Source organism: Monodon monoceros, unplaced genomic scaffold, assembly GCF_005190385.1.
Source record: "Monodon monoceros isolate NGI ecotype Baffin Bay Population unplaced genomic scaffold, NGI_Narwhal_1 Super_Scaffold_10, whole genome shotgun sequence".
In the NCBI taxonomy this organism is placed as follows: Eukaryota; Metazoa; Chordata; class Mammalia; order Artiodactyla; family Monodontidae; genus Monodon; species Monodon monoceros.
Genome location: NW_021703766.1, coordinates 43,602,747 through 43,616,647, shown reverse-complemented (window position 1 = coordinate 43,616,647; position 13,901 = coordinate 43,602,747). Strand labels below are relative to the sequence as shown.

At 37.8% G+C, this 13,901-nt stretch overlaps 1 protein-coding gene across 1 annotated transcript in view; it reads right to left on the bottom strand.

Moving 5' to 3' along the window:
- Window positions 1-1,859: 1,859 nt before the first annotated feature.
- The window catches only part of LOC114889515 (zinc finger protein 420-like), a 140,083-nt gene continuing 128,041 nt past the window's right edge, over window positions 1,860-13,901 (bottom strand). Inside the window, 2 exon segments of the mRNA XM_029212871.1 lie at window positions 1,860-4,869; window positions 4,871-5,890. Of these exon segments, the coding sequence (XP_029068704.1) occupies window positions 4,717-4,869; window positions 4,871-5,890 (1,173 nt within the window). The 3' untranslated portion in view covers window positions 1,860-4,716.

The window sequence follows — 13,901 nt, the reverse complement described above, 5'->3', positions numbered from 1 at the left end:
ATAAAAAAGAATACAATTATTTGGTATGGCTTAAAATGAAAACTGTATGCAAAACAATAAACACCATAACACAGTTAAAACACAAGCCACCTTGAGAGAAAATAAGTCCAACATTTATAAATGTGTAATACCTGGAATTATAAATACCTGGATTATTTTAAAAATCCTAAAAAAATCAGTGAGATAACCCAAAAAGAAAGAGAGAAAATGCATGAATAAAAAAAGCACTAAGGGGGCTTCCCTGGTGGCGCAGTGGTTGAGAGTCTGCCTGCCGATGCAGGGGACACGGGTTCGTGCCCGGTCCGGGAAGATCCCACATGCCGCGGAGCGGCTGGGCCCGTGGGCCATGGCCGCTGAGCCTGCGCGTTTGGAGCCTGTGCTCCGCAACGGTAGAGGCCACAACAGTGAGAGGCCCGCGTACCGCAAAAAAAAAAAAAAAAAAGCACTAAGGGAAACATCATTGGCCAATAAACGCATATGAAAAAATGTGCTCAATTCACTTGCAATCAGGGAAGTACAGACACTCATATTCAATAAATGAAGGGATTCAATATTGGTGCAATGATGGAGCAATAATCTAGCAATATGTGAAACACAGTATACACAGCACTTCTAGATATGCACCTTTGAGTCTCAACTCTTCAAAGAAATAAGAAAACGGCTTTCAGCGACTGTGAAGCTGGGGAGGTCCAGGCTGGGAGGACATCGGATCTCTTTGTCCTCCCCGCCTTTCGACCCTCCCCCAAAGCCCCTCAATAAACTGGCTTGATTCCAAAAAATAAAAATAAGAAAAAAAAACCCGCACAAAATGGTATTCAATATAGCATTTTTATTACAATGAAAAATCATTTTGTCCTAATCACTGTTTAATAGAATATTTTAGCATGTTTAATACATACATTATCAAGCACCAGGCTGGAATCTTTTCCATTCTATAGAAAATCACTAGCCTTCCATTCAAGCAGGAAGCTGCTTTCAGAGTATAATGTGAGCTGCAAAAGAAAAGTGCCCTTCCTCACCCCTTCCCAACACAATCACTCACCATGTCTGAAATGACATCCTTGAAGACATTCATTGTGGTTATGGTAGCATCTACCAAAGTGGTTCACATTCTAAAGGTGTTAAAATGTATTTGGAGTGAGAAGTGCACAATGAAGTAAATTTGAGATACACTATGTTAAATGAAAATTTATTTAATACATCTTTCGACAAGCTGATAACATGTACTTGGATTTCCCCCAGAAGTAGATACTTTATCCTTTGTTTCATTTACACTTTTTCCCAAGATATCTTTTTTCAAATATCATCAAGGACTAGTATTCCCTGAAGCAAACTTGTGGAGAATGTTGGTTAAACACTGGTCTTCTGGAGCTACTTTGTACTTGGGAAAGGCAAAACACTGGCCTATTAGTGAAGACTGATTTTGTAAGAAATTCTAAATATAACTATTTAGAATTATGAAGAATAGAATTTTCATAAGTGAAGTTGGTCTAGATTTTGCTCTTTATCTTCATCTAGTTTTGTATCAGATTATTTCACCTGTGTAAAATTAATTGGTAAAATCTTGTTAAGGATTATCTATTCTTAAGGTTTTTACCTACACAACTATCAGATTTTTTCCTTAAACAGGAACTTCGTACACACACACATTTATTTGTTGGTCTGTGGGTTCTAGAGCACAGTCAATTGTGATAACATACTTATAGAGAAGAAAATGTAATCCCTCTATATTTTTACATATATTGGAATACATATAGTACATACAGTGTTACCTTATAATTAAAAGGAAAATTTATTGATAATCTGTAATCACTTTTATCATCATTAATGCTGAATGTTTATATTTCATTTTCTTTTCCTTGATTAGACCTGCCAAGATACAGTCATTAACATTGGAAGTCTACTAGTGTCTAATCTCTTAATTTCTACTTTCAATTGTACTTTGCTTCTCTTGTGTTGGTTTTACTTTGTTCTGTTTCTTGTTTCTTGACATAAATGCTTATTCATTCCTTTAATACATTTATCTACGTGACAGGCCCAGCACTGATTGCTGCAGGTAAGTGAAGAAGATGAAGACTGGGCCCACAAACGAAGTTTCCTTAATGCATTCAGGGGCACACATTTCTCACTGAATAGAACTTTGGTTACATCTGACAAATTTAGATATGCAGGCATCTCATTAACAATCATTTCTTAAGTAGTGTATAATTTCAGCTTTGATTTTAAATATTTAAAATACATAAAAAAGTAAAAATATTAGAACAATGAACCCTTCATAAACAGCTACTCTACTTCAGTAATTATCAACATTTTGCTAATCTACTTTCTAGCTGTTTGCCAATTTGCTTTCTTTTTCTTTTGCTGGAGTTATTTTAATGCAAATCTGGGTATCTTATTTCATATATATGTATCTCTAACACATAGGATGTTCTATCTTTTAATAACCACATTGACATTATCATCCCTAACAAACAAAACTAATATTTCTAAAAATCATTTAATACTCAGTGCATGTCCACATTTCCCCCAGTCTCCAAAATGTTGTTTTACATTTTGTTCAATCTGGGTCCAAATAATACCCACATATTGAATTTAGTTGATATGCCTCGTCTTTTTAAATCTGTTAACAGTGCCCTTCTTTTCTTTTTCATGCCACTCATTAGTTGAAGAAATCAGGTCATTTTTTTTGTAGAATTTTACACATTCTGGATCTGCTTGGCTGCTTACTTGCGGTGCCATTTACTTTTTCATCTATTCCCCAAATTCTTGGCTTTAAAATTTTTGATTTAAAGGTTTGATTCCTTCAGTTCATTATTCTGGCAGTAAGACTTCATAGGTAGTGGTATGTACTTCCTAATTGCATTGTATCAGGAGGTGCCTATTGTCTGATAGTCCCATCTTGATAGACGTTAAAATTGAATAAAGGGCTCAGAGGTGGTCAGCTTGATAAATCCAATGTAACGTTCTCACTATAAACTTTTTCCCAAATCGTTTTAATATCCACTGAAGATCATTTTCTGGACCCATTATTCCATTAGGAACCAGAAAATTTTTCTAATCCTATCAATTTTTCTGTATTTACTGGTGAGATTTCTTAAATTAAAAAAAAATTAATTTGATGAGCTTTGGGTGACTCTGAAACTTGATTCACATGGGAAAAGCAAAATAAATATTTATTTTTCCATTTATTTATTGGTTTTCAGATTAGTTGGTACCCAAGCATTTCCCATAGCAGCCATAACTGAGTAAATTATCAAACTGCTATTGGGGTCACGTGAAAAGACCCAACTCCCACTGGCTGAAGATGGGGCAATTTGAGCATCAAAAAGTATATTGACTGTAATGGAATGTTCTCTTTCTTTTATACAAGAGTATCATACACACACACACACAATTAAATTTCCAAGTGGTTAGTTCCTTTATGCCACCTTTTTGATAATTTCTAATTAACTGAATGGTGGTCAGAGATGAGAGATTATAAAACATTTACTCTTTGGAATTTATTATGGGAAAATAATTTCATATTTCTCTTTGATTCTTCCAATAGTTGTACTCTTAACAACCTCATATTCATAAAATTCATAAGGTTTCTTTTCAGCATGAAATTTTGGATGCAGCTCAAGTGATGAAGAACTTCTCACATTCAATATAACCTCCTAGATTTTATCCAGAATAAATTATCTTAAGTTTAGTAAGTGCTGAGCAGTGACAGGAGGCATTTCTACATTTATTACTTCTATAGGATATTCCTTTCATATGAATTCACTAATACTAATGATGTTAATAACAACTATAGGTAATATTTACAGAAAACATGCTATGTGGCTGCTATTTTTCCAAGTATTAACTACTTACTCCTCACAACAATTCTATTACATGATGTAGCAGGCTGACTCTGAATTGGCCCCAGCGGTCCCTTCCTCCTGGTATTCATACTCTTGTGTAAGCCTTTTCCCTTGAGTGTAGGGTGGCCTAGTTCCTCGCTTTTAACCAAAATAAGATAGAAACAGTGATGAAATAATGTCATTTCAATGATTGGATTACACAAGACGATAGCTTCTTTGATGCTAGCAGCCTCTTGCTTCCTTGGCTTGCACACTCTGATGAAGTAAGCAGCCACCTTGAAGAGGCCCATGTAGCAAGGAATTGAAGTCAGCATTTAGCCAACAGCCAGCTAGAAACTGAGGACCTCAGCACAACAGCCCTCAGTGAATTAATTCGGTCAACAAGCACATGAGGTTGGAAGCGCATCCCTTCCCCAGTTGAGCCTTCTGATGAGACTCAGCCATGGTTGAAATCTTGATTTTAGCCTTGTGAGTGGCCCTGAAGCAGAGAACCCAACTAAGTTATGCCTAGACTCCTGACCCACAGAAACTGAGATAATGTGTATTATTTTAAGCTACTAAGTTTGTGGTAATTTATTACACACTAATAAATAACTAATATACATAGGTACTACTATCACCATTTTACAAGTGAGCAAAATGAGGCACAGAAATTTAAGTACCTTATCTAATAACACACTGGTAATAAAGGGGTGAAATGGTGATAATGATAGATAAGGCTAAAGATTTTCCTGCATTCATTATATTATTTCCTCATATAAATTTGCTGAAGATATACAATGTCTGAATGGTTGTGGAAGGTTTTAAAGCAACAATTTTTTCTGAAATATAAACTTTTTAATGCTTAGTTATAAGCATGAAACAAATTTTCTCAAAAATGAATTGTCTGATGTTCTGTAACATGTACATTTGAAAGCCTTCTTGTATTAAATTCCATTATGAATTTTCTGATGCTGAGTAAGGTGTGAATGTTGTCTAAAGGCCTTCTTACATTCCTTACATTTGTAGGGTTTCTCACCAGTATGAATTCTCTGGTGTTGAGTAAGAAAAGAATAAAGTCTAAAAGCTTTACCACATTCCTTACAGTCATAAGGTTTCTCTCCAGTATGAATACTCTGATGTTGAGTAAGTTGTGAGAGCAATCTAAAAGGCTTTCTACATTCCTTACATTCATAAGGTTTCTCACCAGTATGAATACTCTGATGTTGAGTAAGTTGTGAGAGTAGTCTAAAGGCCTTCCCACATTCTTCACATTCATAAGGTCTCTCACCAATATGAATGCTCTGATGGGAAATAAGTTGTGAGTAACTACTAAAGGTCTTCCAACATTCCATACATTCATAGGGTTTCTCACGAGTATGAATTCTCTGATGGCGAACAAGTTGTTGCCTTAATCTAAAAGTCTTCCCACACTCTTTACATTCATAGGGTTTCTCACCAGTATGAATACTCTGATGGACAGTAAGCTGTTGGCATATTCTAAAAGCCTTTCCACATTCCTTACATTCATAGGGTTTCTCCCCAAAATGAATTTTCTGATGTATTCTAAGGTCTGGACCACATACAAAGGCCTTCCCACATTCCTTACATTCATAGAGCTTCTCAGAAGTATGAAGTCTCTGATGTCGAGTAAGGTGTGTACACTGCCTAAAAGTCTTCCCACATGCCTTACATTCATAGGGCTTCTCACCAGTGTGAATTCTCTGATGTCGAGCAAGCTGCTGATGTACTCTAAAGGCCTTCCCACATTCCTTACATTCATAGGGCTTTTCACCAGTATGAAGTCTCTGATGTTGAGTAAGTTCTTGGAGGACTGTAAAGGCCTTCCCACATTCCTTACATTCATAGGGTTTCTCACCAGTATGAAGTTTGTGATGTCTAATAAGGTGTGCACGCTGTCTAAAGGCCTGCCCACATTCTTTACATTTGTAAGGTTTTTCACCAGTATGAATTCTCAGGTGTTGACTAAGTGTTGAGCGACGAATAAAGGTCTTCCTACATTCCTTACATTCATATAACTTTTCTCCATTATGAATTCTCTGATACTCAGCAAGAAGATTATGCCTTTTGTAAGTGGACATTTTTTCAGAAGCAATTTTCACTTGCCCAAAATATCCCTCTTGTGGTTCCTTTTGCCCCTCAATCTTGCTTTTGCATTCCCAATCATTTCTAAAAAAGGAGTCTTGAAGGCCATAGCTTTTAATTCTTTCCATTATCTCCCACTGGAATGAATATATTTCATAAATGTCCTTTTCTGGAGATAAAGTATTGGTCCTGTATCTGGACTCCAAATCTGAAAGAAAACAAGAAAGCAAACACATGCTGTTTTCCGGTTCCAGAAGAAAGAAAACTACACAGAAATAAAAAGCACCTAAAATAATGCCTATTACTGAAACTGAGCAGGACCCTGTGGGGCTCCTGGGCACGGAAGCCTTTCTGTGTCCCCCATTTCTTTGTTTGCAGGGAACAGACTCCAGCCTCCATGACCTTCCCTGAGTTCCAAAGGGCAAATTCGAACAGTTGCTAATCAGGGAAGGGAGGGGATGCAGAAACAAGGAAGGAGTAGTCAAGAAACAACAGTACAGCCTTGGGGTGTCCTGGTTCTACCTCAAGAGATACACATAACAGTATCTTTGAGTTCTTCTGCAGAACTAAAACCCCCACCAAACAGAAGATGTTCCAGAGAGAAAGTCACAGTTTGATAACCTCGAGAAGCTCATCAGGAGACCACCTGAGGCCAGATTAAAGGAATACAGGCCCTGCACACACCCTGATCCTTATCAGCAACCCCACCCTTGAACCACTGCTATAAAACTCACCAAATCCTCCTGCGTTGGGACACACAGTTCTTGAGGCACTAGCCTGCTGTGTCCCCGTTTGCCTGGCAAAGCAATAAAGCTATTCTTTTCTACTTCACCCAAACCTCTGTCTCCGAGATTCGATATGGCACTGGTGCACAAAGGCTGAATTTTCAGCATCATTACCAGTGAATAGATTAGACATCTCTAGAAGATAGGCATCCTTGCTACAATAACACATATGTGTACCTAAAAAAACCTATCTTCTGTAAAATTACACACCAAAAATTAGAGTTTATGGGGAAAACAGGGCTGGAGAAGAACACTCAAATCTATGCAACTTTATTGGCAGAGCACTAACAAATATAATAATTGATATCTCAAGAGATAACCTGAAAGGCAGCTCAACACAGCTGAAGGGTGCATCATGGATAGTAAAATGCACACAAAAAATTGAAAACACTGGATTTCAGGTGCTGAGACATTGTACATGAAAATAAAGCCCTGAGCCAGTGAGGCTACCATTAAGATGGAAATAGGATGAAGTGAAACCTGTCATCAGCTAGGAGACACGCAAGGTTGATGGTATCCATGTCTGGGGAGGGAGCCTGAATGTAGGCATTTATTATTAATTTTCTTAATATGGAGGTGTAAGGGCTCTTAACAATAAAGTATCAAATTAAAGGCTTTTGCCTTTCCTGCTGAATGTTATAAATCTATTTCTACCATTCTGGCACTATTCAGCAAGGAAAATTACCTGTGAAACAACTAAGTTCCACATTATACTGATATCATTCCCTACTTCATATCATTACTAAGCTAATTTGTATTATGGATTATTAACTGTATTATGGAACAGACTATATTCTCATACATTTCAAAACAAGGCAAAGGAAACAGAGAATAAAGAAAGTTCAGGAATGGAGGTGAGGTTGGTGATTAGGCAAACAAGGTAAATCAGTTGAGGCCTGATTTAAGTGTGTGTAAGAATCACCTAAAGGTCTGTTAAAACTATACAGAGATGTTTGACTGAAACAAGATCTATAGGACTAGTTCCTGCACATGTTTTTGTTTTGTTCTTTTTTATATCTGACAATAAATGACCCTGTTGCTGATCAATGTTTGAGTCTCTCTACTTAAACGTTTTCAATGATTTCTCTTTACAATTAGAATAAAACAGAAATATCTGAGCATGAATAATAAGGCTTCTGCTTATCAACTCCTCTCCCATTTACTTTCTCTGTTCATGCCATAAAGGCCTCTTTTCAGCTCACAAGTGCACTGTTTAATGTTTAATGCAACTGTTGCCATTAAATAGGGCTCTTGACAGGTTGCTCCTTCTTTGAGAAATCCTCTGATTTTGCATGGTTGACTTCTCTTCATCCTCAGATCTCAAATCAAAAATCACTTCTTCAGAAAAGATATTCCTGCTGATCCTATTTAAGTCTAAGCACTTTATGCTCTATCCCAGAAACATGTTGCTCATCTCTATAACATTGCAATAACATATTTATTAATTTTCTCACTTGTTATTCCGTTAGTCTCTTACCCCTAAGTTTTCCCAGTGGCAGGAATGATTCTAAGTTCACTTACTATTGAATAAGCAACCCCAAATTCGCAATAGATGTTACTCATTTAATTCCCACAATTATGTAATCACTAACAAATATATACATCCGTCTCTAACCTTTTTTTTAATTTATTTTATTTCTGGCTGTGTTGGGTCTTTGTTGCTGTGTGCAGGCTTTCTCTAGTTGCAGTGAGCAGGGGCTACTCTTCGTTGCAGTGCGCAGGCTTCTCATTGAGGTGGCTTCTCTTGTTGTGGAGCACGGGCTCTAGGTGCTCAGGCTTCGGTAGTTGTGTCATGCGGGCTTCAGGAGTTGTGGCATGCAGGCATCAGTAGTTGTGGCACGTGGGCTCAGTAGTTGTGGTTTGTGGGCTCTAGAGTGCAGGCTCAATAGTTGTGACACACGGGTCTAGCTGCTCCGCAGCATGTGAGATCTTCCCAGACCAGGGCTCAAACCGGTGTCCCCTGCACTAGCAGGTAGATTTGTGACCACTGCACCACCAGGGAGGCCCTGCCTCTAATCTTTTATACTGTACTACAATGACTTGCTTATCTCCACCAGAGTTCATACAATTACTACATCAGTGCTACATTTACTCAAACACTTGCTCCTCCATATCTTCCCTAGGTGCTCCTCTCCAATCCTACATAGCCGCAGCAACTTTCGTACTTCCCAGAGAAGGACCTCAAATATTTTTCAATCATGCTAATATTGACAGGCTTATGACATCCTGAGCAAAAAGGCATGTGTAGATATTGAGTACAGAAGAATGGCTGTCAACTATGGAATGGGATTTGGTATCACCTGAGTACAAGAGAGTACAAATAAAGGCTATGTTAGATGTGGGCTTGAAGACAGTGACCCAGATGCGGGATTTGAGTGAAGAATATCTAAATGCAAATGAAGTAAGAGATGGGAGAAGATGGGATAGGAGAGATAGGAAAGTATTTTTCTGCGACTACCGTATAAATGTATAAAACTGTTGAAATGACTCAAATCATTGCCTGATCACTGAAACAAAATGAGAAATAAAATCATAAAACCAAGAGACATCTTCACTTCAAAAATTTAAAACTATTTACTAAATTTTAAAAAATTGAAGAATTTCTAGAATACTGAAAACACCACATTATCAAGAATCTATGAAATACAGCTACAGATCTTAGAAGAAAATTCATCAATACATTTAAATAGAGCAATAGAAATGAAAGAAAAAAGTATATGAGTATCCCACTCAAAACTTAAGAAAAGAACAACAAAATATACTGAGGAACCCAGGAGAAAATAAATTAAAATAAATGCAGAATTCCATTAATTAGATAACAGAAAAATAATGAAATTAATATGCAAGTGAAAAACCCAGGTTGTTTGAAAAAAATTAAATGAAATATATTAACCATCTGCTAAGATAATAAGAAAAAACAGGAGGGACTTCCCTGGTGGCACAGCAGTTAAGAATCTGCCTGCCAATGCAGGGGACACAGGTTCAATTCCTGATCCAGGAAGATCCCACATGCCATGGAGCGACTAAACCCGTGCATCACAACTACTGAGTCTGCGCCCTGGAGCCCGTGAGCCACAACTACTGAGCCTGCGTTCCTAGAGTTCGTGCTCTGCAACAAGAGAAGCCACCGCAATGAGAAGCACATGCACCGCAACGAAGAGCAGTCCCCACTCACCACAACTAGAGAAAGCCCGTGCACAGCTACAAAGACCCAACACAGCCAAAATTAATAAATTTAAAAAATATATTTTTTTTAAGAAAAAAAAGGAAAGCATTCAAACAAAATAAAAAACAGCAACTAGGTATCAGAGCACTCCTTGCAAGCAGAAACACTGACTACCTTTGTTCTGGACTATAATTTTGAGAATGTTTGTATAACAAATACCCTTGGAAGGTAGAGATACTCTCTCTCTCTAAATCAACCTACAGGTTTGCTAACTGTTCAATATAATAAAGGTAGTATCTCCCTCAAAGCAAAGGTCATGCATGTGTATTACCCATTATGAAAGATTTGGGTTCTCTAAAATCCGGGTCCTCTCCCATAATGCAGCTCACTGAATGCTCACGTATCTACCTGGACCATCCGCATCGCCCCCATGGAACTTGTGGGCAAAGAGGAACAAGGCAAATATGTTGATGTTCATGCTGCTTGTTGTGCTTTGAGCAATAAAATCCTCTGCCTTTGGATTAGGAGCCTTGTGTCTTCTGCCAGCATCCATGACACTGCTGTAGGCTACTTGTTAGCTTGCAAGTAGGGTAAAATTTCAGACCCTTTACACTTCTTGACACTAACAAATTATTAATAAAACAGAATATTTTGAAAATCGTAAGGAACTACTATGGCAATAAAGGGTAATTTTCTAAGAAAATATAGAGAAAGTAGTCAAAGACCTTCTCCAAAAACTATCTTGAAGATTATCAAAACTTTAGAAAGCATGTAGCCCAATATTTAAAGTAGCCCAGCACGTTAAAAATAAGAAAATAATTCCAAGTTATTTTTTTTTCCAAGTTATTTTTTAAAGTTTATTTTATTTTTGGCTGTGTTTGGTCTTCGTTGTTGCACGTGGGCTTTCTCTAGCTGCAGCGAGCAGGGGCTACACTTGGTTGCGGTGTGCAGGCTTCTCACTGCTCTTGTTGCAGAGCATGGGCTCTAGGCGCTTAGGCTTCAGTAGTTGTGGCGTGCAGGCTTAGTAGTTGTGGCGCATGGGCTTAGTTGCTCCATGGCATGTGGGATCTTCCTGGACCAGGGATCGAATCCATGTCCCCTGCATAGGCAAGTGGATTCTTAACCACTGTGCCACCAGGGAAGCCCCCCAAATTATTTTTAAGTGAGTTTAAAAATGAAATCTAAACCTAGTAAAGGAAAGCTATATGCCAATATCACTTATAAAAATTCATGCCAAAACTCATAGCACACTAAAAGAAAATATATCATAACTAACTGTGGCTTACCCTGAGAATGGAAGGGCAGTTCAACATTAGTAAATCTTCTAAAAAATTTATAATATTAGTTATTCATTTTTAAAATTTATTTTTATTTTATTTTATTTTTTTGGCCACACGGCATGTGGAATCTTAGTTACCTGACCAGGGATTGAACCCATGCCCCCTGCATTGGAAGCACGGAGTCTTAACCACTGGACTGCCAAGGAAATCCCTATAATATTAATTATTCTAAGGATTAAAATTATACACTTATTTCTAAAGACACTGGAAAGCCATCTGACATTAACTCAGCACTCATTATTTATAAAAAAAAGCACTCAAAATAATAGGAATATACAGTTACTTCCTTAACATGATAAAAAATGTATTTCTTAGCCCAAAAGTTAGATTTAACTTAGTGAAGAAACACTGGGAGCATGAGGAGACTTAGGAACTGTTCTAAAAATTGATTGTGGTGGTAGTTACATAACTATATACGTTTATTAAAATGCCTAAAACTGGATACTAAAAAGAGTGAATTTTAATGTATGTCAATTATATATTCATCAATAAACTGAATTTTTTAAAGTATAAAAATGTAAACACAAAAAAGATGTAGATTCCCACTAACTTATAAAAATAATGCAATCCTCAGGGAGTATGTGGAAAATTTCTGTACCTTCCATTCAATTTTTCTGTGAATGGAGACTATGAATGAAGTCTATTTTTAAAAAAATGAATGTAAAGTGTCTTGTCCCTCTAACTCACCTATATTCTACTTCTTTTTATTCTGAAATATGTAATTATGAACTCTAACAGTCATTTTTCTTTTTGCTCAAACTCTGTTCCAAAAATTAATTTGTAATGGCTTTCTTTAGTCACCAGATTATCACCTAGAATGGAAAAAACCTGTAGGTCAGAGATATAAGTGGCCTAATGCAATGCAATAATGCTACACTGATTCGAATTAAGGATCAACACTACACTTTAAATCCATTTGTGTAAATGGTTTTTAAGTATATGTTTTATTATTTTTTAAAAATTTTTAATTAATTAATTAATTTATTTTTGCCTGCATTGGGTCTTCATTGCTGTGAGCTGGCTTTCTCTAGTTGCGGTAAGTGGGGGGTACTCTTTGTTGTGCTGTGTGGGCTCCTCATTACGGTGGCTTCTCTTGTTGTGGACCATGGGCTCTAGGCATGTTGCCTTCAGAAGTTGTGGCATGTGGGCTCAGTAGTTGTGGCACACGGTCTTAGTTGCTCCGTGGCATGTGGGATCTTCCCAGACCAGGGCTCGAATCCATGTCCACTGCATTGGCAGACGAATTCTAAACCACTGAGCCATCAGGGAAGCCCTTAAGTATATGTTTTAAAAGGATTAGCAAAATATTTTTGTTTGGGGTTTTCTACACAAATATATAGCTATCACTGAAAAACTGGGGTAGCTGACACCCTAAATCCAGGTAAACCTCCATGAGATTACACTACGCAGTCCCTATTTCTTAGGGTAACACAAGCAGACCCCAAAACATGGAAAGTCTGGAGGATGTCTCAGCAGGGCAACCAAAGAGATCAGGATATGACTCCACCTGAGCTGCTCTGAGACCTCCTGGACGAAGTGCTGCTCTGCTTTGGAGAAAGCAGCTTTCAGAGAAATCAGCACCATGTGGCTCCTTCCTGAGAGATCCCAAAAGCATAAGAGGGGTGGCCATAAGGTGGCTTGCAGTTTTAACTGATACTCTGTGATTCTGAATCCCAGTGGAAAATTCTACTCAACAAGCGGAAGAAGAAAATAATTTATTCTCTTCTAGAACTAGAAAGTCTTTTAACAGAATAATATGCCAGTCAAATGATTTATTTCTTTCTTATAATGCTCCTTAGAAAAGTAATCTTGCTGTAAGATCCAACAGATGTATTTTATGCAAACAGAGAGGTAGAATAAAATTAACACAATCCAAATTAAAAATACGAATGAATTTATTTTTTCCTAGAATTAGACATGTTAATTCAAGAATCTATATGGAGGGCTTCCCTGGTGGCGCAGTGGTTGAGAGTCCGCCTGCCGATACAGGGGACACGGGTTCGTGCCCGGGTCCTGGAAGATCCCACATGCTGTGGAGCAGCTGGGCCCGTGAGCCATGGCTGCTGAGCCTGAGTGTCCGGAGCCTGTGCTCCGCAACAGGAGAGGCCACAACAGTAAGAGGCCCACGTACCGCAAAAACAAACAAACAAAAAAAAAAACAAAAAAAAAAAACAAAAAAAAAGAATCTATATGGAGAAATAACCAAGAATTTTTTAAAAACTGGAAAAGAAGACTAATAAGAAGGGAATACTCCAAAGGTTAGTAGAGGTACACTAAAAAGCTCCAGTAATCATACAGGGACTTCCCTGGTGGTCCAGTGGTAAACAATCCACCTTCCAATGCAGGGGACGCAGGTTTGATCCCTGGTCAGAGAACTAAGATTCCACATTCCACGGGGCAACTAAGCCTGTGCACGACAACTACTGAGCTCACGCGCCTCAACTAGAGAGGCTGTGTGTCACTAACTACAGAGCCCACGTGCCCTGGAGCCTGTACACCACAACTAGAGAGAAGCCCAAGTGATGCAACAAAGAGCCTGCGTGCCACAATGAAAAGATCCCGCAAGCCTTAATGAAGATCCTGTGTGCCTGCAACTAACACCTGAAGCAATCAAAATAAATTACAATACATACTTTTAAAAAAAAATAACAAAAATAATATTGACATTGATGACAAAAAG